The 25,457-nt window shown below is 35.1% G+C and overlaps 1 protein-coding gene and 1 pseudogene across 1 annotated transcript; one reads left to right on the plus strand and one right to left on the minus strand.

Moving 5' to 3' along the window:
- Positions 1-578: 578 nt before the first annotated feature.
- Positions 579-1,407, plus strand: LOC116887955 (annotated as a pseudogene).
- Positions 1,408-2,450: 1,043 nt separating this feature from the next.
- LOC116888724 (putative P2Y purinoceptor 10) lies at positions 2,451-24,406 on the minus strand. Its single transcript, XM_032890015.1, has 2 exons — positions 24,202-24,406; positions 2,451-5,140 (listed from the first exon to the last, which is right to left on the minus strand). The coding sequence occupies exon 2, from the start codon at positions 4,941-4,943 to the stop codon at positions 3,885-3,887; it is 1,059 nt and encodes a 352-aa protein (XP_032745906.1). The 5' UTR covers positions 4,944-5,140; positions 24,202-24,406; the 3' UTR covers positions 2,451-3,884.
- Positions 24,407-25,457: the final 1,051 nt, after the last annotated feature.

Consider the following 25,457-nt stretch of genomic DNA (forward strand, 5'->3'; position numbering starts at 1 on the left):
ACCTGCCTAAGAGCAACGAAGTAGTTCTAAATTCACTAGTTTTCGATGAAGCAAGTAATGGTTTTGGAAAGTTAATTATGTATATGTAAGTATATACATATGCGTATGTATATATTGTTAGATGTTCTAGGTGTCAAAAACAGCTAATCATGCCTTAACTTTTCAGACCTCCACTATAATGTCCAGCAACTTCTCTCTAAACACAGCTGATAGAACCAGGAAGGAAACAAAATAATCTTGAATTGCCAAGATAGATTCTATAACGTCCATAAACTAAAACCCATCCACTGTGTTCCATAGGAGATTTTCTCATTACAACAGATGAACTATTCAAATGAAACATTTTTTAAAAACCGCACTTTCTTCTTTTTTGTTAAAAATTTGTGCTACATACCTTGATTCAAAGCCACAGATTATAAGTATCTTAGCAAGTTGGGGTTTGTGGGGAATAGGCTTATTAACAGGAGGAAAATGTGAGACCTTCTAGTTTGAAAACCTAGAGATAACCAACACTATGAATAGGGAGGGTTCATGTGTAGGTCAGAGTGAAAGCAGGTTGAGTGGCTGCAACAGGAGTCATGACCGCCAAACAGTTTGAGTCCATCATTTAGCCTGCGTTGGCAATTGCAGGAGGTATGGTGAATAACTCTACTATATAATGTGGCTGCTGGGCACAGAACTGTCATCTTTGACTGACTCACTTTCTCATCCCTTAGGTACAGAAACCAATTATCTTTGGCTGCCACTCTCAATCATAGTATGTACCAGTCATTACTGGAAGCAAACACTTGGAAGATGTCAACATCACACAGAGCATCCTCTTGCAGCCATTGCCCAGCCAGCTTCCTCATATCTATAACAGCATAGGTGAGCACTATGATGAGCAGGTGCTGCCCTCTATCACCACGGAGCTCCTCAAGTCAGTGGTGGCTCACTTTGATGCTGAAGACTTGATCACTCAGTAAGAGCTGGTCTCCAGGCAGGTGAATGATGACCTCATAGAATGAGCCGCAACATCTGAGCTCAACTTTGATGACATATCCTTGACACATCTAACATTCGGAAAAGGAGTTCCCAGAGGCAGTAGAAGCCAAATAGGTGGCTCGGCAGGAAGCAGAGACAGCCGGATTTGTGGTGTTAAAGGATGAACAGTATTAGGTGGCAGCCATCATTTCTGCTGAGGGTGACTCCAAGGCAGCTGAGCTGATCACCAACTCACTGGCCACAACAGGTGATGGCCTGATTGAGCCGTGAAAGCTGGAACCTGCTGAGAACGTTGTGTACCAGCTCTGCCGCTCTGGAAACATCTACATGCCAGCGGGCCAGTCTGTGCTCTTCCAGCTTCCCAGTGAGGCCTCCCTGCTTCGGCCTTCTCAGGCCAACCAGCTACTGCCTCAATCATTCTGAATGACGCCTTCCTTCTCATCCACACCAGAAACCACTTGCAATTTAATAATTGGCTTAAAGTGAAGAAAATAAAAGTGAAATCACTTCAGATTTCTTTGATGATGATGATGATGATGATGATGATGATGATGATGATGATGATGATGATAGAGCTGGAATGCATAAATTGTTTGCATAATTGTTTGTTTCTATTATAGAACAAACAAGCAAAAAATCACAATGTGATAAGTGATGTTTATAATAATGACCTCAAGTGATCCTGCAAACAGTTCACTTTTAAATACACTTTTAAAGAAATTATTATATTTCATTTGTAAGTGGGCGTGCAGCAGTGTGTATATGGAGTTTTGATACCCAGTCCCTACACAAAAGCCAGGCACAGCAGCAAGATCTGCAACTCCAGTGCTGTTGAGAAAAAGGGCAGATTCTTCTCATTGGGCATCAGGTCCAGATAACTACTGAAGCAATACTAGATATTCTGTCTCAAAGATAAAATGGAGAGAGATCAAGGAAGACATATAATATCAAAACTCTACCTGCTATTTTCACACAGTGTGCACACACTTAAAGACATGTATATAGCACATGTGCACACACACACACACACACGCACACACACACTATACACTACACAGAAAAGAGGGCAGTCTTTTAATGAGAATACATCAAATAATACATTTTATGAGAGAGTGAGGAAAGGATCTATCATGTCCAACACAGAAAACCTTTAATTTTAGTAGGAAAGAACAAAAAGAACCAATAATAAAATCCAAGCACCCCCAAACACGTCCAACTAAGTTAAATGAATTAACAGACCTCTGTTCATAATAATGTTAAATGTAAACAGCCTTTACTAACAAACAGAAAGAAATTATTTAATTTTTCTTAAAAAGAAGATCCAAATCTTTGTCCTATTTCTGGATATATAGTTCAAGGGTTATAAAAATCACATCACAGAGATAGTGACACATGCATGTTGAGTCACACGAGAAAAACTATAGAACCAGTCTATATATTCATCAAGGAATATAAGGGTCAACAAAATGTAATATGTATAAACAATGGAATTTTATTGATTGGTAAAGAAGAATTAAATTACATTTTGGGAACTGAAGATCAGTTTGTTAAGCAAAATAAGTCAGACAAATATCACATTTTTCAATCATATATTTATAATATACAATATATATGTAAAACATAAAAGTAAAGAGGGGAAGGAGAGATGTAAACAGGATGCATACAAAATATGATAAAGGAGGTAATCAAATACAAGATGCAATAAACACTTGTATTAAGAGTGCAAAAAAAGAGAATTTGGAAGGAAGGTACCAACAGGAATTGGAGGGTCACCAAGGGAAGGCTGTGGGGAGTAAATAAAAACCAAGTATGATGATATATGCATATGAAAATATCACCATGAAATCCATTCCTTTATATGTTAACCGAAAAATATAATAAACGTTAAAGGCTACTTGAAAAAAGTAGATACCAAAAAAGGAGAGACAAGACAAAAACAGTAATTTATAAAACTAACCATTGTTTTATAAAATTTCATTTTAATGATACCCAATATTTGAAAATGGAAAGATTCAAATTTTCCAGTGTGAATGATTTATATTAGTAATAATTCAGCTACAGGGTTTCTTAAGTGGCAATATTTGTTCTGCACTAATGATAAAGTTTGATTCAGTTCATTCGTATATTCTACTTAAAAATAATTAGGCTCAACTAAATCTTACCAAAATGAAAACTGTATGAGTTGTGTGAGTCTTCATTAACCTGTCAATTTAAATGTATCTAGTGAAGTTACATATGAAATAATACACCTAGCCAGGTGGATCTTAAGAAAGATATATGAGAATATTTCCAAATTAGTGATAGTTAACAAAAATATGTATCATATCACAAACTCACAACCATTCAGACAGAGTTTTTGTTTTAAGCCTTTAACCTCATTTTTAAATACGCGGAGCACAGTTCTATTTCAGGTGTTCGCATGGTCTGTGGATTCAGTGGTAATTTTGAGAGGCTCATCTAAATTGATATTTTTTCTTCGAGGTGGGAAAAAAGATAATCTTACAGATATTTTAAGTTATACTGTCGCAATTTCTATAATTTGTATCAATGTGAAAAGCCATCACTCTGTAAAACAATTGGCTAAAGTAGTGTAGGTTTTCTAAATAAAGATAGGGTCATATTCTAATGTAGACTTTTTAAGGTTGGCATAACTTGTACATGTCCACTAGATTGTAAAGTGTTTTGTTTTTCTCAGTTAAAGGTGAGACTATTGGTCCCATTACTGAGGAACAGATATGTGATTATGTCTCTAGATTATCACATTGTCTGAAGATAGTTTTTTTCTCACATAGTCCATTAATAATCTTGGCATAGAGAACGCCTGTAGACATTATTTTGAGAGAAGTGGCCGAGTTTCTTCACAATACCCAGTATAACTTTGAAATGGTATATAGATTACTTTAAATAGCCATTTCATCACATTGTGTTGGAACATCCAAACATTCCAGAGAGATAGTCTGAAGATTCTCCTTCCTCTGACGAATTTCCAAAGTACTGTCTTTACAACGCAAACATGACTGGATGACCAAATTCCCATGTTCTGAAAATTGATCGCGAAATTCTGAAGTCATAAAATAATACACAACTGGATCAAGACAGCAATTCAGATTTGCAAGACACAAGGAAATGATGTGGAAATATAGAGTGCTCTTAATAAAGGAACAGTTCGAGAAGACACGTTGCTTTACCATCATAAAGAACGGGAAATTGAGATGGTAAGGAGTGAAGCAGACTATGAATACCACTGCGCACATTAGAACCATTCTCAAAGCCTTTTTCCTCTCTTTAATATTCTGAGGTGGATCTTGGAATTGCTGTAAAGATTTTCTCGTTTTCCATGTGCAATACGTAATAATTACTACAGGCAATACAAACCCTCCAAGTTCAGCTGCAGTTACCATGCCAATGGATGAAGCCATACTAATGTCATGAAGCCCTAAATCAGCAAAGCACGAGTCACTGTTATTAGCTAAGCCAGCACTTCTTAGGATGGGAAGTGGCAAACAGGCAGTCCCCACAATGATCCAGACAGCAGCACTGATGCCTACGTCGTACCTCCGCTTCCAGTTTCTGGCTCTGAATGGCTTGAGAAGAAAGAGGCACCTCTGAAGGCTAATGCAGGTCAAGAAAAAAATGCTGGCATACATGTTGAGATATTTCAGATAGAAGCACAGCAGGCAAAGGGCCCTCTGGAATGGCCAGTGATGATTGATATAATAGTAAATCCGAAGAGGTAAGGACAGGACATGAGCAAGGTCCGCCACTGAGAGGTTGATCATGAAAATGATGGCTTTATTCTTCTTGCTGATGAAGCGGCACAGAACCCACAGGGCTGCACTGTTAGCCAGGAGACCTGGGATGAATATGAAAATGTAGGTGGTTGCATACAGAGAGTTCTGAAATGTCAAATTAGTGGCATTACAATTGCTCTCAGCAGTGCTGGTACTATTGCTGCCCATCTTGAATATCTCAGTATGTTCATCAAGAAAAACTGTGGAATTATGGCTCCTGCCAAAAGATATAGGTGGTTGCAAAGAGAGAGAACTGAAACAGCATTTGTAAATAAATGTACTTTGTTCTCATACTGTTTGTGCTGTTACTTCCCATCTTTAGCATTTATATTCCTTCCTTAGGAAAAGCCTTTGCATCGTGATTTCTGTGGAAAACAGAGCAAAGACAGAGTCAAAGGCATGTCAAAACATGTGAATATACATATTGGTTGTATTCCTACCACAGAGGTGTTTAAATATGAACTTTCATAAATTCAAAAGCTGTCATCTATGTAAAATTAAAATAGTGTAGCAATTTACCAAAAGATAAATAGTAGTGAGGAAGATATTTTCAAGAACATTTACATGATCTTTTAAGATCCTTATTTTGACAACAATTTAGCTAGGTTTTCACTCTGACAAAGACTCACCAAAGTTTCCTAGCTAACCAGCATCCAAGAGCTCATAGCCAAACAGCCCCCAGACAAATATCCCAACACTCTTGTGAAGTTCCATGTTGGATTTGTATAACTATTTCTGCCTAATGTTTGAGATTTAGCAGAGTTATTGTCACCATCTCAGGATGAATGAAATTTTAATCCATGTTCAATAGCTATCTTACAAATTATTAAATGGTTTGCTATGGTGAACTGGTGAATTTCATATAAATGACTGGTAGATTAAGACTCTAAGGAAGGGCTGGCAGGTCACCGGGCTTTTTGGATGATAAGGTCTTGGGAAAAACAGAGCTCCCTTCTTCAAAATTTGACTGAAAGCATGGTTTGTTTTGTTTGTAACACATTTTATAAGCTCTTTCCACAAAAGTTCTGTGTTTCTTAGCAATACCATGGCAGCTTCAGGCACTCACATACTTTGCAACTATCTTCTTCTTAACATTTCAGTCAACTACCAGAGGCTCTAGGTGGTATCCGGTTATAGCAAGCAATGCTTTCTTCCCTTTAGCTTTTAATTCCAGTGAAAATTAATCATGGAAATGTCATTTTCAGTGGCCATAAATTTTAGAAATATCGTTCATATATTTAGTGGCTTAGAATCTGTTCCCATGTTGTTCCAACTTAGTTATTCCTGTCAAAAAGATAAAGTAGACTACTCCCTGTTAGACATAAAAGCTCTTCAAACATCTCAAGATAACAATCATGTCTTTTCTCAAATCTTCCTTATCCAGATTAAACATTCATTTCCTAATAGGACATTGTCCTTGTTCTTGGTTTTGTTTTATGTTAGATCATTATTACTTTTGGCCCAAAGCCACTACAGTACAACTTATTTTATCCTCGAAGCAAAAGTTTAACTGCTAAACGTTTGATAATTTTTATGAAATATGTTTTTATATATACTGATTTCAAAAAAAAAAAAACACAAAAGAATAGAGACGATTTAATGCTTCATTTGTACTTTTTAGTACTTAAAAAGGGCAGTTAGTTTGCTACATATTTAATAAAGTTAAAAAATGAGACCGTCTTAATGATAACAAGTACTCAAGTGGGCAAGTAAAATACATACGTTGCAATGTTTCTTGATTTAGTCTGAAAGTAATACAGGGGTCTTGGACACAGCCAATTAAAAATCATAAAAATGTGGTCAATCAGACAAAGCCCATACAGTATTAAAACCTATTTGATGTCTGTGCAGTGAGTGCATGTAACTGTTGGGTAAACTGTATTTACTGAGCTGAAAGTTCAGGGCTTAGTCAAACAACCAGGTCATTCAGGCAAACAGCTATTTGATTTTTTCCACTGAGTTAAATATGCAGCTGAATGAGGCAACTGGTTCAGTAAAGTGTAAATAGAGACAACACTATCACCGTTTTATAATTTTCTTGACTAAGTGAAGTAATTGATATTGTATTGTTTATATTAAGGCCAATTTAAAAAATACTTGCAAACACAAACAAGGTAGATTATTCATATAATCTTTGGTTTCATTATAAAAATGAATAACAATTGCTAAATGTCCATTTTTGATGCTATAAGAAGAACTGTGTGTGGACTCAATCAATCTCTGATCCCAATGTTATGAAACAATGACATGTAATGGCTGTTTTGTCTGATGAACAAAGTGAGGCTTCCAAAAGACAAAAATCACTTCATCCATGAAGCACTTTTTGACATCCACAAGTTAAAAAGGTAATTTTTTCTGAATTCATTGTCTCCATAATTCTGTCCATTCTCTTTAGTGGGTATCACATAATGTTTCTGGCAAGATGAGGTGACTTTCCTTTCTAGGTGTCATTGCTGTGGGAAACAGCTAGAAATCTCCTATGTGCCAAATACTCATCCTCTTATTGCACCTTTTCCTCCAAAATAGAAGTCTAGTAAAGTGTCTTGATCTGTGAAGTGTCAGTTGACTGTTTGTTGGATGAATAATTTTATGAAAGACAAATGAGTATGAGCGAGAGAAAGTCTCTGAGAGGAAGAGAATGAATGGGAATGAATGAGTGTCTGGGGATTAGAATTTAGCTGTGATGTTTGGCCTGACCACCAGGTGTCATAAGTACACCAATGTTCAAATACATAGACACTTGAAAGGGATTTGCTTGAAGCCCCATTAATAGAAAAATTAAAGGAGAGCTCAATAGGCATCCTGTGAACTTCAGAAAGAAAATCTCATCCACAATATTTCTAGAATACTTGGTTTATTCTTGTTTTAAGCTTCCATACTTCATAATCAGTTTCCAGAAATTTACATTTCTAGATGTATTATAGATCCCTAAATTATAGAGCTGGTAAAGGCATCTAGATAAGAATCAGTAACTTTTGAAAGAGGAAAATGATGCCAGAAAACAGAAAACTAAAAGTTACAAATTCACACAGAAAGTTAGGGGTGATGGCTGAACTGGGGTCTCTTGCCTCTCATCACTACTACTTTTCCAGGAACATTGAAGATGAAAAGCACATTTTTGTAATTATACAATAACACAAATGTTCAGAAATGAACCAATGCCAGGTTTTAGACCACTAACCTTGACACTGAACAGTTAAAACAAGAGGGATTGCTTCCTTCCAATTTTTCTAGGGCAAATACACTCCTAGAATGAATAATTCAAGTCCCTGATGATAAGATTGTGTAAGAAGCTGCCTTTTTAAAAAACTTAATTATGTTATTCTTAATCTTTCATTATTTCTACACATAAGGAAATGAGTTCTATTAGAAAACAGAGATAAGCAAAAAACAAAACAAATTTATTAATGTAAAATATTCAGCCTGAGATTCTCAGAGTCTGGTTTTATCCATACACAGACATTTATATACACAAGAGTCATGAGGCCCAACATTTTCATTCATAACTTTCCAAGCAATTTTTTATGCATGCTGATTTATGAATTAGTTCATATAAATCCATTTTAATTGAATTTGACTTATATACACATATAACTTTAATCACTTAATCATAGTGTGAAATTCCATGTCAGAAACATCTAAATCATAAATTTAATTAATAAGTACATTTTTATTAGAATTCTCAGGTATTATTTATTTAATTAATGGACATTATAGTAGATTAGCATTTTCTTTGATATTAGGAACAATTAGAAAGTCCAGAATGGTGGTACCTGCCTACAATCCAAACTTGGGGAGGTTCAGACAGGAAAATCAAGAATTCAAGGCCATCATTATTAAGAAGATATGTCAAGGGCAACCTGGAGCCATGTGAGATCTCTTCTCAAAAAAATTAAAAACTATGATAACATTATTTCACACCCATCTTTATATCTTTGAGCAAGTTGTTTCTTAAATTTTAAGTTGGATTGCTGGGCATTAAATGTGTATTCAAATTATCCAAGAAGGTTTCCCATATGAAACTTCAAAGTCCATGTTCTTTTCTGTTACATTACAATGTCAAACACGTTAGTGTTCCAAATACATCAAATCTTACCTATCTAGTTTTAGTATGATATAGCTAAGGATGTTTCAGTCAAATGGTAGGTGACAAATTGTGAATGCATATGCTGACATAGCTGTATACATTGTCAAATATTTTGTCAAATATTCAAATAAATCTAAATAACATATCGTTTACCTCATATATTTATGATTTTCGTGAGACCGTTTAAGATTTCCTGCTAGTAACTCTCTAGTATTTGAAGTGGTTTTTGCTATTTTGTGATAGTGTTCAGTAGACCTCCCCATTGTATGCTCATTCCTTAACACCCAGCTAATGGATCGTCTGTAGTTGGAAAATACCACAGATATCTTAACTCATAATGAAAAAGAATCTTGAAAGTAAAACTTTTAATCATCTTGTAACTACAAATCCAAATACTTTAACACTTGGTCCTCAAAGCTAATCATTCCTCAGAATGATCTAGGATGCAGTCCTACCAGAGTTTCTTTCAGTAGATCTGAGATGGGGACCACTAATAAACATTTCTAACAATTATCTCATGGGATTCAGGGATCACTCTGAAAATGACTGCTCCAACACACCTTCAATACCAGAAAGAATTGTTTTAGCTCAGAAAAATGGGTTGTTTTTCCCTTTCACAAACACTTTTAAATCATTTAACTCATTCTTTTTCTTTTCCACATTGGAGATGAGGAAATTTTTTGACAAGTTACCGGTCTAATTTCCAACAATTTCTAGTATAGTCTGGCATCCTTATCTATACTCAATTATCTCTCTCCTTTTGATATCATGGAAAAAATACTACTACTACTACTACTACTACTACTACTACTACTACTAATAATAATAATAATAATAATAATAATAATAATAATGATAATAATAATAATAACATTAAAGGAAGTTTTGCTCAGTTATTAAGAGCACTTGTTATTGCAAAGTACCAGAGTTCGATTCCCAGTCCCCACAGGGAAGGTACACCACCTCTTCGTACAGGCACACATGTGATGTATACACATATATTCAGGCAGAAAACCCATGCACATAAAATAATAAAAAGGAACCTAATTTTAAAAAGTTAAAATACTGCATCATTTTGGGGGTTTTAAAAATAGTCAGGGTTCTCTGTTTAAAAAATAAATAAGTCTTTAATAATTGGAAAACAATCTCAGTTACCTCAATTAGTTATTTATTATCCAATACATCTTTGAGCAAAGATTATTGAACTTATTTCTGAAACATCTTATACAACTAGTTCCACACAAAAGTTATTTTTTAATGTTCAGAGTCACCGCCATGCTGTGGCTTAAGCACTTGTATAAACAATGTTTCCCAAAATTCAAACCACGTTAAGACAAAACATGCATTATAAGAAAACAAATTACTTTGTCTTAAACTTCCTAGTCTTCCTCCAGTGTCAGGAACTTCAAAACAGGAGGTTCAATAAAAGTCAAAGGACACAGTGACTTTAAGACTTTCTTTGGCTTTGGAATATAACTGGTAAAAACACATTGCTCATTTGTGGCTGATTTTCATTTTAACAGTAAAATCTATTTCTGATTTTACTACTACCCCCTCCCCCAGAATTTGGAAAAACTCATAAACTTTGTCCCAAAACCACCTATTTCAAATTCTTTTTTATCTGGTGCCAATATAACTTAAATTCAGTTTTCTGGCTTTGTTTATTTTTCTTTCTTGACCATAAATATACTATAGTAGTACAACTACTACTATTTTCAGACAAATCTTAGTTTGAAAACAAGTATCTGTGCTTATGAGTTGTTTTTCTTGATTTATCTTATCTACAGTCCTGTAAATTACACAATGTACACCATTGTTTATATGTTCAAAGAAGGAAACTAATTTTACAATGTTTGCATCTGGCATATAGTAATGTCATGATGCATGCAGCTTTTTATTCTCTTTTGTTTTGTGAAATTCTTCTGAGTCATGAGAGAAGACAAAATATAAATACATTTCAAAGCTCAGCTTAAATGTCTTTTAGCTCAGGAAACTACTCATGACTTTGTAAGCCCTGTCAACCTCAATTTTCTTTGGATTGGTGATGTATCTGCCAACTTACAGCTTTGTGGGTAACATATTTCATGACAACTGAATTTATTGAAAATTACTAGTGTACCTTATACACCTTATATGATTTAATTCTCATGACAACTGGAAGCAGGTACATAAGTTTATAGGGACTGGGGAATTGATTGTATGGCATAACCTCCTTAATATGCATAGTATCTTAGTATTTTTGAAACATAGTTCCTACTCCTTTGGAAGTATATATATATATCACATGATGTTATATGGCCATTATGACACAGACTCAATCCCTATAACACATAGCTTGAACATTTTACCGATGACTAGCCTCATACATAACCACCAAATCATAATTCTATTTTCCTGAACTTTAAAATATATAGTGACTTATTTATCCTGCTTCACTCAGTTCTAGTCTGACATGAATAGCCATTGTCTCCATCTCTTGTTTAACTTCTAAGTCTCTCTAATTCCAATAAAGCTCAATGAAATTGACCTGATATTAATCTGAAGTGAAGTTCTTCGAGGTAAGGAAGGACTTGCCATTCAAGTGCAAACAACTGATAAAAATCACTCAATGGTGAAAGCCAAAGATACATAAACAAATAAAATAAATTCAAATATTCACAAGGAAATGTCTATGTAACACAAATGACAAGTTAATAGAATATTAAATAAATAATTTCATAATACCATGAAATGTATTCTTGAGAATTCCCTTAACACCTAAATGTCCTAAATCAAATACAAACAAATTAGGCACATCAGGGCAAAGGTATATACAGTAGTAAAATGGAATACGATGAATGACTAATTATTATCAACACACCAGACCCACAGTTCATTTTCAGCACTGAAACATTGAAACAAACCTATTAATATGGTAAGCATGTGCCTTAATTTTAGCTCCTTGAAGATGAGCTAAGACAAAAGCTCGATAATTCAAGGCAAAGTTGGGCAAAATAGAAAGAAGAGAGATGAATTAAGAGAAGGAAATTTAGTACTTTAACAAATATAAAGACATTTACAAACAAACTGAAAAGGAATAGATGGTAAAAATATCACAAAATATAAAAATGTTTTAATTAGTCATTAGACGAAAATTTTTACATTAAAAGATATATTAAAAGAGACAGCATTTTTGAAGTCTATGACCTAACCTTCTAGATTATATAAGCATCAATAGAAAAAACACAAAATAAAAATCTTGCAATATTACAATGTAAATAAGCAAAAAAGAATATGAAATAATAGAAAAACAATGAAGCCAAAATTGATTCCTTAAATGCATAAGCAATACTGTGAGGCCTGTAATTTGATTAGCAAAAATAAATTAAGGGAAAAAATAGCAGAACTTGCTAATAACAAGAGTTGAAAGAGAAGACATTACTGATTGAGTAGAACAAGGGTTATAAAAATACTATTAACAACAGTATGCCAATGTTTACATGCCTAAATTTACTGGTTTACAGAAACCAGTTAAATTTTACTTTAAATTTTCATTTTAAAATTTAAATGGACCTAGAAATAAAGGAAACAAAATTCACAATCAATAATCCTTCCAGAATGAAAAATGTAGGCCCTGAAGGCTTCACTAATGACTGAATTAAACTGAAGACTCAACTGGGAGAGCAGATAACATTTGAAATGTAAATAAATAAATAAATATCCAATAAAAAAGTATATAATTTCAATGGAGCCATGTTGGTCTACAAATTAACTCCAATGCCTGTCAAATCAAAGCTGCTTTATTTATAAAATGATGTAAAAAAAAAACTTTCTCCAAAACTGAAAAGAGCTTACAATAAGAGAGAAAACCTAGAAGATGCAGACTTTCACATCTGAAACGATAGTAATCAAAGCAATGTGGCTGGAGCATAATGACAGACATCACATAGATGAATGGAATCTATTTTAAAGTGTAGAAATATAGGCAACTGGAAGCATGTACATGATGTTCTACTGTTTGGGGAATTTGTGAAGTGTGTGATCAAGGGGTGATCTAGAAGAGTACCAATACAATGTTAGGGAGCAGAAATAATAATTTGATGATCACGGACCAACTGAATAACTGAACAGGAAAATATGAAGTTGGTAGCCATCACTGCCTTCATCCTTTCATCTATCAATTCAGTTATTCAATCATGCATGCATGAACACACACACACACACACACACACACACACACACACACACACACACACGTGCACCTTTATGAGATCCTAAGAAGATTCCAGATCTTTTCAATTGTAGATAGTACTGTAAAAATAAGCATAAGTTGCAGCTATTTCTTTTTAGAGCATAGTAATTATTCAAAAGAATAGTTTTCTTTATGGATATTTTCATGCATGAACATAATTTATTTGCTTATTACAGTGATCTCTCTCCCTCTTCTTCCTCTTTCCCACTGGGCACCCCAGCTGAAAATAGTCTCTTTTCTACTTTCATTATATATACATAATGTTAAATTCTTCAATCATTGGAAGAAATGTTATACTTGTGTTTCTTAGTCTGGTTTATTTTGTCTAACAGACTGTCCTCCAGGTTTTTTTCCCATTTTCCTTCTAATGAAATAAATTTCTTCTTCATGCTTGACTAATACCCCTATTATATAATACTTCCTTTATTCTTTCATTGATCTACAGGTTGGCTAATTCCACATATAGCTTATTGTGGATAGTACTGAAATAAATATGAATATTCATGTATCATTTATTCCTCCAATAGATATGTAAGTGGTATCGCAGAATCACATGATAGTTCTATTTTTGGGGTTTTAAAGAATATCCATAATGATTTTCATAACAGCTAGACTAATAGACATTTTAATTAACAGGACAAAAGAATTCCTTTCTTTAATGTTGTGTTGGTTACTTTCCTGTTTCTGAGATAAAAATACTATGACCCAGAACTTAAGATATCTTTAGCTTACAATCCCAGAGTTGAATCTCATAATGACAAGAGGAGGCATGACGGCAGGCAGTTGGAACAGGAAGCTGAAAGGTCGTATCTTCAGTCAACAACATAAAACAGAGAGTGAACTGCAAGTGGAACAAACCTATAAAGCCCAAACCCCATCCCAGTGGCATATTTCCTCCCACAGAGCCACAGCATTGTAAAGATTCCATAGCTTCCACTATCAGTGTCACCAACTGGGACCACCTCTTTAAATATCTGATCCTATGTGGGAAATTTCTCCTTCAAACCACTATACACATGATACCGATATTCCTCCCCCCGCCTTGGTGGCAGTTATTCTGGGTGTATCAAAACAGAGTGGCAATTTTGATTTATATTTCCTGGTTGGCTAAAGGCTCTTGAATATTTTTCATGCCTTATTGTTTCCACCACTGGGTGGTGTGTAGGTCTGTATGTGTGGAGGGAAGGAGAGTGGCTCCATTCTTGGGGTCTTGGCCTCATTGATTTCACTTTATCTTTGTTCCTCACAAAGATGGAACCCTATCTTACGCAAAGCTGTGCGTATAACAAGTAATTGGAAGCTGCTTCTGCTAAAACACCACTACTCACTTGTACCCACAAGGTTACTGAAAATGGAATGAACCTGAAATCTCTGCCTTACTTTTATGTGTGTCTTTTTGCTTCACATCAGCAGATGGCACAGAGCTAGGTCATTGGTCTTACCTCCATAAGGACTGCTTAGTAATACTTTTTGACTCTGATTCTTGTTCTGTTTAAATCTAAAGTTCACATTAGCCCGCAAGCATGGTCTTGGAGTCCTTGGCCTCATTTTTCTATTCCTGTTCAGAGTATAGCCATGTTAGAGAACTCTTCTCTTTCTACTTTTCGCCATTGCTTTTTTAAAAACAATTTGGACAATTGAATTATATAAATTTCTTAAGCTCTCCTGGAGCTCTGGTTTTTCACTCTAAAATCTCCAGAAGATCCCATTCCACATAATCAGGCATATAACAGGATTTTTTAATATGTTTGAACACATGCTTTATGGAAATCATTTATATAAGCTGATAGAATACCTTTCAACCAATTTAGAAACTGTAACAATTAGAGGGCTTACATACATACATACACACACACACACACACACACACACACACACACACACATGGCCATTGGACAAACCTGCAGTTGGATTTCAGCCCATGCATTTAATCCAGCTTGTTCCGAAAGGACAATCTGACTTATTAATTTCTGCTTTGCCTAATCAACACCTACTGTGGTATAGGCAATTCTTTGGGGTCTATCTTTTAATTTATGTCCACTACTAGTTCTGTCCCATAAATTGGACATTGACTGACATTAATATGAGCTACAGAAGCATGTTTTATAAAGAACCTTCCTAAGTCTAGTCTTAGTAGGTATCAATAAGTAAGGCACATTGTGTAAAATCACAAGTCTTCTAGCTCTGTGGAATGTCTAATTATTTATTTGTATGGACTATGTTGACATAACCCAATAAAGGTGACAGATAACATGCTGTTTCAAAGGTGCCATTCTTCCACATTTGGGTAAACTACTCAGGCTTTGCTATTTTTTTTTGTTTGTGCTGTTTGTGGTTCCCTAAAATCTTTATGTTAGAACCTACTCACCAACATAATGACCCTAAAGGGTGGGATTTGGAGGAGAGTGGTTAAGTGAAATTCTCATGAATGGATCTGCCAACTTTGTAAAAATGTTCTCAGAGATTTGCCTTCCACCATGTAAAGATGTGTGGAGAACCTACTAAGTATGTGCTAGAAAAAAAGAGTCAGCACTAGGACCCCATGGTACTTTACCTTGATATCCACTTCTTACCTTCTAGTTCATGACTATAAGTTATTCAGCTTATGATCCCTAAATAAACTAAGAAAATAAATGAACTAAATGATCCCCAAACATCTGATGTTTATTGGCTTTCAGGCCACACCCTCTACAGCAAATAAAGATTGCAATGTAGCAGAAATAATTCTTACGGTGTCAACAGATGACAATACTATATATAAGGAGCTCTTTTTGAGATGTCTTATAGGTGAATCACATTGCACATTATTGTAATTTGGGGGGAGAACTGTCATCGTTTTCAGGTAAATATTGTTGTAATTGTTAATTGGCCTTCTAGAGACTTGCCATGCCACTTGGGCTGGAATCATAAACTAGTATACTGGTCTTTCCATTAAATTTGAAAAAAAATGTATAGCAATAATCATTATCAAAAGCAAATATATATACCCGATTTAACACTCCAAAATACCCCATGCAAAGTAAATCAAATTTTATGTCAGGACCATTATGCTTTAGGATATAGTCCATTAACTGAAGAACTAAATTCTTGTATGGTTTTCAAATGGTTCTGTATGATGTGTAAACACAAATGAAGGTGGACAACTGCAATATTATAGCCTCCTCCTGAGACCCCCCTTGCCCCAAAGATTATAGCAAGCTTAATACTCTTGGTAGGAAAATACTCTTGGTAGGAAGAACACTTAGAGGTGACATTGACTATCCAATTTGCTCAAGAGTTGAAGCCCCAGGAGGCATGATCCTATCCGAATTTATGTGTCACAGCTGATGTTTTAGATGGATGATATGTAATTCAGTAAGTGTATTGTGCTGAGGGGGTTTGATGAACAAATATCTGGGTAGAATTATCGAGTTAATGTAAATCTAATTGCAAAATGGTTAGATGACCATATGAAACCTGTCCTAGATTCAGCAATAAAAGCCAAAGCCTTCAGCTGACCATTCATACCCACTAGAATAAAATGACAAGTCAGGAATAAGAAACATTAGAGAACATGGAAAGCAGTTAGAGTATATCCATTTCTGGTTAGAACATTAAATATGGTGCTGCTTTTTAAAACAGGTTGGAAGTGCTTACACATGGAATTACTGCATGACTCAAGATTTCTATCTCCATGTATTGCAACCAAAGGAATTAAAACTTCGAGAATGATAAAATTCATGTGTGAATGTTAATAACAGTATCATTCATTGGAATAAATTACAGAAATAAGCCACAAGCCCATTGATAAAAGCTGGATGAAAAAAATGTATGTTATCAGGATGGCGGCAAAGCACAGTGATATATAAAAAGGATCAGATGAAATGTACTATATGAACAAAGGGCTAATTTGAAGTTTTAAAATGAAACATTCTAATCAATTTCATTAATATGTGAAGGAAGAAATATCACAGGAACATATCAACTAGTGAAGGAAAAGCACTGGACAAAATCCCATAGTCATATTAAAACTTTATAAAACCTGGAAATATTCAGAAACCATCTCAACGAAATCAACTGCATATAGTGTCCTCATTCAAGATACTACCAGAAGCTCTAGCCAGCATAATATAACAAAGAAAAGAAGAAATAAAGGGCAAATATAAAACAAAAAAGACATATTATCTACTTGAAAACAGTGACTTTCAAGGGTTAAAATGAAGGAATCTAGGCAGTGCCTAGCCTCATAAAGACTTTAAGTGCCATGGTGGGGGATACCCAGGGGCTCCAATACTCAGAGGAGAAAGAAAAGAGGATGGGGGGAGGGATTGTGGGGTAATTGGCCAGGAGGGGTCAGTGAGTGATTGATTGTGGATATAAAAAAGAACAAGTAAAAAAAAATGGTAATCTTTAAAAATGCTAGACATAAATGTGATACATATTATAACAGCTGAAAACTCCTTACATAGTTGTATATAAATCTAGCAAAACATACACAGGAAGTATATATTGAAATCTACAAAATGCTGGTAACATCCAGGGTTATATTAAAAAATGTAACGTGTTTATGGATTGGAATATTATAAAGACTATTACCCAATCCCAAGTGGCCATCTCTCAACAGTTGTATTTACAATACACTATATGTATTTATCTCTATATATTATGAAAATAATATATCTATATATCTTATATAATTGTAAAATATAGATATTACATATATAACAATAATAGTATTAGAAGATGAGGTTTTGAAGCAGAGTTTGAGGTAGTGGAGTTGGAGAAGGAAAGGGTGGGGTGGCTGATGCAAATAAAGTGAAGTCATGCATGAAATTCTCAGAAAACTTTCAAAATTATATTTAAAGGTCTAGATGGTGTTCTTGTTAGTTTTTGTCAATTTCACACAAACTAGAATCATCTGGAAAGAGGGAACCTCAACTGGGAAAATGTCTCCATCAGTCCACTGTGGGTGGTTATCACCTTTGGTCAGATGACCCTGGGTTGTATGACAAAGCAAGCTAAGTGAGCCATGGACTGCAAGGCTGTAAGCAGCTGCTCAGTTTCTGCTGATTTTTGCCCTGAGTTCCTACCCTGACTTTCTTCACTTGAGTTGACCTAAGAGTTTTAAACGGAAATTAACCCTTTCCTCCCCTAAGTTGTTTTTATCACCACAGAGAATCAACAGGAGAGATGTACACTCTCCCCAGCCAGATATATAGTATAATAGGATCCCACACCCCAGCAGATATTTTTGTAGAATATGGTGCTGCTTATTTGAAAATTTTTATCATGAGGCAAAAAACCTATAACACATAAGATAATTATGAAAGACAAATTTAGGACAGTCACTGAACATGGTTTTGTACCTTCTTTAGTTTAAATTTCCAGACAAGGTTTCACTCAGTTAACGAGGCTGACCTTTAACTTGCTCTGTAATCCAGGTGGACTTTGAACTCCTAACTTTTGCTTCAGCCTGCCAAGCAGCTGCAATTCTAAGCTCGCTCCGCCCTACCCAGTTGTGATTGCCACAGCCATCAAGACAACATGGTATTTTGGAACACTAAAAAAAGTTGGTTAAGTAAGTTAAAGTAAAAAGAACAGACAAATATAAAAAAGCACACTTCCCTATTTTTACAGAAGTGAAGAAAATGTAGCCCTGCAATAAATGGTGTTTTGACAACTATATAATATTCATAGGAGAATAAAAGTGCATTATTGTTACAAACTTTGTTAAACCATACACTACAAAGCACCTGGATGTGAGAAGTGCTCAGAATCTGTTAGTGATTTTTTCTCAGTTATTACACAAAATGATGGTATAGGAAGAAACAAAATAAAATAATTAAATTTGACCTCATGAAAATTCAAAACTCTGTTCTATGAAGGAGGAGGTTAAGAAGATATGAAGAAAGGCAAAGTTTTGAAGAAAAATGCTTGAATGCTACAAATCTAAAAAGAAATTTGTATTTGATGTTAAAAAATACAATTTAAGAAAACAATAACTATAAAAATGGAGAAAGGAGACAGTTTGTTTTTACCAAATGCAACCATTAAACATACACTTTACACACACACACACACACACACACACACACACACACACACACACACAGAGAGAGAGAGAGAGAGAGAGAGAGAGAGAGAGAGGACAAGGGACAAGAGGAGGGAGGAGGGAATAGGGGGAATGGGGAGAGAGAAAGGGGGCATTCATTATTATATATGGAAATACAACTTAAAACTACAATGAGATATAATATTATACTTGCTAGGTTGTATAAAACAAAAGTATTTGGAACCGAAATTGTTACAGGAAGGCAGAACAAGTAGATCTCCCATACGTCGATTCTCTTTAGAAAAGTACAACTGCTCTGCAAAGATATTTGACAGATTTTAGCAGAACCAGAAGTACATAGACTATATAAGCCTAGAAATTCTTCTATGTTGGTGCCATAGAAAAATCAAACTATAGGCATAAGAAACTTGCAACTAAATGCTCACTGCCTTTTAACTATAATATTCTCCCTCCAAAACAGAATGGAAACAACTCAGGTACTTTAGTAGATCAATATGTAAATAGATAAATAATATTTGTTATAGCCCTGTCCTGGTGGCATGTTTAGTAAAAAGTGAATCATCTATTGATACAGAAAACAAAATATATAGGCTTCAAAGGAAATAACTAAATGAGAATGCCCCCCTCTAAGAAGGGTATATATTACTTCATTCTATTTGTATAGTATCCTCAAAACAAAAATAAAATGGTGCTGTAGAAAGCCTATGAAAAGTTATCAACGTACTATAGTCTAGGGTGGGTTCAGATGTAAGGAGAACGTTTGTGCTAATGAAGAATTTTCAAATTGATGGTGATATTGTTTGAACACATGAATGTATGTGATAAAATTCACATACATGAGTACTTGCCAGAACTGATGAAATATAAATAAGTTCCACAGTCTAGTTCATTGTATTATATCACACTCAACTTCCTGCTTTTGATAATATACTATAGTTTCTTAAGATCTTATCTTTAAGGAAAACTTGGTGAAATGTACACAATCAGTAGCATTTTTTTTTAATTTCTTGTGAAACAAAATATATTCGCCAATAAAAAGATTTCTTTTTCATTTCCTGTTAAGATTCATTAAGACTCAACTGGCTGGCAAAGAGTGGGTCTCGGGGTTTATACAGAATGTATGTGGAGGAAATCATTGTATCTCCACTCCTACGCTGTTGATTGCAATGAGTGTGATCCAAAGTTAAGAAAAGGGTTTCTAATTGGCTTTTGTTTGTTGTAAACATCCCCCTCATGCTGGAGAAAGTTCAACTGCAAAGACTTCAGAAGCCTCTAACAGCCATTGAACTGAATCTGCCATGAGACCCAGCTCTCATGTGAGAAATTCTGGATGCTAAGTCAAGCACAACGTTGAGTTCTCTGACTTACCTACAGAAATGCCTCAGCCTCCCTTCAGGCCAAAGCCAACACACAGAAGCCATACAGAAAAGGAACACTTGAGCACTACTGGTAGGAATGTGAATCGGTATGTAACTTTTGAAACAAAATTCATTTTTTCAAAAACCTTAAATAAAAGTGTATGATCCGGTAACAATCCAATTGAGCATATATCCAAATAATTGAAATCATTATGTTGATCTATCAATACTCTTGTGCTAATTTCATGATTCGTCACAAATAGTCAAGATATGAAATCAATAAGTTGACAGAAAATGAATAGAAGTGTAGCATATATGCACAAGGAAATAGTGCATAATATATTACATGCAACAAAATGGCTAGAAATGAAAGACAATATACTAAGTAAAATACACCAGGTTAAAAGAATGCCCCATAATCTCGCTTATATGTGAAATTAAAAAAAAATTGATTTCTTAGGAACAGAAAACAGAAAATGACTGCCAGAGGCCAAAGGGAAGACAGAGAAAATGGAATGGAAATTAAAGTGTAGAAAGTTAGCCAGGCCTGGTTCTACATGCCTTTTATCATAGCACTCAGGAAGGAGGATCTCTGAGTTTTGAGGCTAGGTCTTCTACAGAGCAAGTTTCAGAACACCTAAGGCTACCAAAAAGAAACCCTGTCTCAAAACATTAAAACTTAAAAAACAAAAGGTAACAAGTTAAACAAGAAAATGTTATAACAATGTACTTCATTTCATGGCCATCACAGTAAATAACATCATATATGACAAGATTTCTAAAAGAACATGTCTTTAATATTTTTACCACAGAAAGGTAAGTCTGTGATCAAAAGATCATATGGTAGTCTATAAACATCCACCACTATTTGTCAATTAAAAAATGTTTTAGGAGGAAAATAAAGGATTGAAAAGATATGGGAATTACAAAAACAAATTAAGCCATATGTTTGTAATAAAGTTTAAGAAGTGAAATTGAAATTTCCAAACATGTTATGGACAGGAAACCAGGAAAGGGAATAACCGTTCAAATGTAAGTAAAGAAATATAGAATGAAAAATTAAAAAACAACAAAAAGAAATGACAGGCATATAGCTGTCTCCTGAGAGACTCTGCCAGAGCATGACAAATACAGAGGCAGATGCTCGCAGCCAACCTTTGAACTGAAAATGGGATCCCCATAGGAGGAGTTATAGAAAGGATTGAAATAGCTAAAGTGGTTTAAAATCCTATAAGAACAACAATACCAACCGACCAGATCTCCCAGGAACTAAACAACCATCCAAGAGTACACATGGAGGGACCCATGGCTCCAGCTGCATGTGTAGCAGAGGATGGCCTTGTTGGGCACCAATGGGAGGAGAAGCCCTTGGTCCTGCCAAGGCTGGACCCCTCAGGAAGGGGTGGGTGGATGGGTGGGGGAACACCCTCATAGAAGAAGGGGGTATGGAGTAGGGGGTTTATGGACCGGAAACTGGGAAAGGGGATAACATCTGAAATGTAAATAAAAGATATCCAATTAAAAAAAAAGAACTTTCCAAACATGAAATTTTTCACCCCATGATTGACAGTATCCACATTTATAAATATATTCTGCTCCTGTGACCTAACTATGTACTTTAACTACACTCTTGGTTAATAAGTAGGCAGGATGTGTGAAGTCAGAAAATGTCTCTTTATTCTATGCTGTAATGACTCTCTTTTTGGCTTCCTTACCTCCTTTTGAATTACTTAGTACATTTCAAAATGTAGACCTTCCTATTTTGTGAAAAATCTACCAACTGACTGAATAGCTCAGCCTATAAACTCATTAGCTAATTTTTCACCAGCTTAACCTTTCGCCATGATTAGAATCACTTGTGTTTTCAGAAAGGAGAACTTTGAGGATTCATTAACCTCTGGATTATCTTATTTGCAGTGACATTTTTTTCTCCTTAAAGGTGAGAGAAAACTTCCAGTTCAAGTGTTGTCCCTTTTTTCTTTCCAGAATAATGCCTAGGCAGTTGCCAAGCTCCAAATATTATAATTTTTTCAGAAATCAGGAAAAGGCTTATTTTTTCCAATTCCTTGAGTAACAAGTTTGACCCAAGTGGAAAATGTCTCTGTGCTCTAGTGAATAATTTTCTCTTCTAGACACACACATCCACAGCTGCAGAAAGTAAGACATCAGCACAGAGTCAGCCAACAGAAACCTCTCCCTTCCCCTAGGGTTCTACAATTCAGCAAACATCCAGTCCCTACTAAGCTCCAACTTTGTGTTAAAGTCTGCTGCTGGGGACACATGGATGATTAATTTCCTTCTTCCCTCGTCTAGTCTCAGAAGCCGTTTGAATGACCTAGCTTTCTTCCCATTAAACTTCCTGGGTGGAGTGGGGGAAGGGGAAACCGTCTGGTGGCAAAACTCCACCCAGAACTTTTAAGTCTTATGAGGACATCTTTTGTCACAACCCCACTAAAACTGTTTCTAAAGAGGGTCTGTCCAGGGAATGCTGCTGATTTTCGCCTTTCTTGAGGTTCCCAGAGCTTTGCAGCTTCTTAAGCTGCCTGGATTTCCTATACTGGCCCAAGTATCAGTCACTTTGGAACAAGTTTGCTATAGGAAAAAAGCCCCACCCATACTTGTGGTCAGAGAGATTAGGCAGAGCTCTCTCAATAGCAGACAGTATGGTGCCGCTTGGCAACCATAATATACACATAGTGCCATCCTGTGAGTCATGCTCTTGTAGTCTACAGCTGTTAGTTTCATTTTGTTACTGGAAAAAAACCAGTAGTACAATAAAGCACTTATCCTAAATTTTTATAGAAAAAAAAAATAAACTTCATTTGGAGAATTTTTTAAGGGGAGAATTTACTCTCTTCAACACTTCACTCGGAGAAAATTAAATGGGTACAAATTACACTGATTTCCTCGTCTCAGGGGAAGGAAAATGTTAGTGTAAATAGGTTTCTTTTATATTTTTCCTAATAAACACATTAAATCCATTTTACTAAGGCTTACAATCTCACATAGAATCGTATGTAATTTTACATATTATGGATAATTTTACATAGAGAAGAATCAAATTCCACATGTAAAATTAGCAGACTTTAAAAAGAACACATTTTTTAAAAACCACAGAAGACATTCCTTCTAAAAAAGACAGCAAAATGCTTGGAACGCTTTCTGAAAATGCTTCCCATGTTCTCAAATTAAAAATACATCCAAAGAAATGTTCATCGTAAGCTGAGAATCAGCCCCATTGAGACTCAACAGCTGTGCTAAGTTCTAGGGCTTGATGAAAATCCTTTTGTGCTATTTGAAGCCATCACATCCCACCGGAAAATGCATGCATGGAAAATGTCCCACTCCGAGAAAACATGTCAAGTCTCATCTTATGAAAAGATTAAGGCACTTAGATGCTTTTACTACTTGAATGTGCTTTTAATTTTGGTTGATACAAACCATGGGTTTAAATTGTAAGTTTATTTTCTCCTGTTGGCTCACACTAATAAAATGCATTTAATGAACCACAATCTCAATTTTAACATAGAATTGTTAGGAGCAATGTTTAATAAAAATCTGGACCCCTGGTTTTTGTCAGTGACATGTTAAATTGTAGAGAAAGGAGCTTTCTATCTAGACAGCCACATTTCCTCTCAGAAAGCATGCAGCAGTTTCAGCGAACATTTTCACCACTTAAACTTATAAATAGATATTACCTCACTGAAGTCTCCATTCTTCATAACAATGTTTCCCCCCAAAGGTAAGATATTAGCAGACTCAGAATTGAGTTTTCAGTGGAAGCAGCAGAAATTCACTGTCGTTTTCAATTCACAGAGGCTTTTTAGTTCTATTTTTGAATGTATGAAGAGAAAGCCAAGAACCTTACCCTTTCTACCCAGATATCCTGTAGTGAACTGCAGGCTTTTACAGCTAGAAGAGGAAGTAACGTAGTTTATTCAGCAAAACAGGAAAAAAAACAAAATCGTTTACCTCTAATGGGAGGTAGAACTGTCCGTCAGCATCACTCAGTTGTTTGGGAAAGCCTTTGCCTCAGAGGATATTGTGGGCAAAGTAAATTCAAATTTTGGCTTTGATAAATTCAGAGTTTCCATGATTTGTACACTTCTTCAATCAGGAACAGAGTATCTGACTTTAATTTGCCACGTATTACAGTCGTTGTCTCAGTCTACTCTGAACATTTAAATTGTGGGCTATGAAAAAAGCCAGTTTAACTGTTGGAATTTTATTTTACCATTGAAAAAAATCAATTTATATATATATATATATATATATATATATATATATATACACATATATATATATATTCCTAATTTTATTTTTACAGAAGGCAGTATCAATTTTATATTGATCCCCATATTCCCATCATATTTTATTCCTTACCATGGTTTCTTTCTGCTTCAATCTTCCGGCATCTACTTCTTAGAGAAATCCATTCCTAGAACTCAGAAGGCTACTAGGTAGCTAACTACTCCACAGTTTGCTAAACTTATAACAGATACAGTGCTTCCAAATATCATTACATCCCATGACTACAATGGCTAATGTTTCCATCTAAAGACATAAAAGGTCATGTGCCTTTGCTATGGTATTTTGAAAGAGAATTTGTCAAGAATGCACTGAGCTTCCTGCTATGCACACGCCCATCTTATTCTATCATCATCTTTCGTCTTCCTCCCCCTCCCCCTTTCTATGTGCATGCAGGCATATGCCTGAGTCACATATGACTCTCAGGCTGGCTACATGAGGTTAATATTTCCAAATTAGAATGTAGCTTCATTTTGCCATACTGTCTGTTTTAGAAATTAAAAAAAAAGTAATAATAAGAACTTCTTTGAAAGTTAGGACAAATCTTTTTGGGCCACCCAAATTGAATAACTTGAAACCACCAAAAGATAGTGATTAGTAAGATCCCACAAAACAGATGTCTTAATGCGTGATTTGTGGTCTTCTT

Source organism: Rattus rattus, chromosome X (assembly GCF_011064425.1).
Source record: "Rattus rattus isolate New Zealand chromosome X, Rrattus_CSIRO_v1, whole genome shotgun sequence".
In the NCBI taxonomy this organism is placed as follows: domain Eukaryota; kingdom Metazoa; phylum Chordata; class Mammalia; order Rodentia; family Muridae; genus Rattus; species Rattus rattus.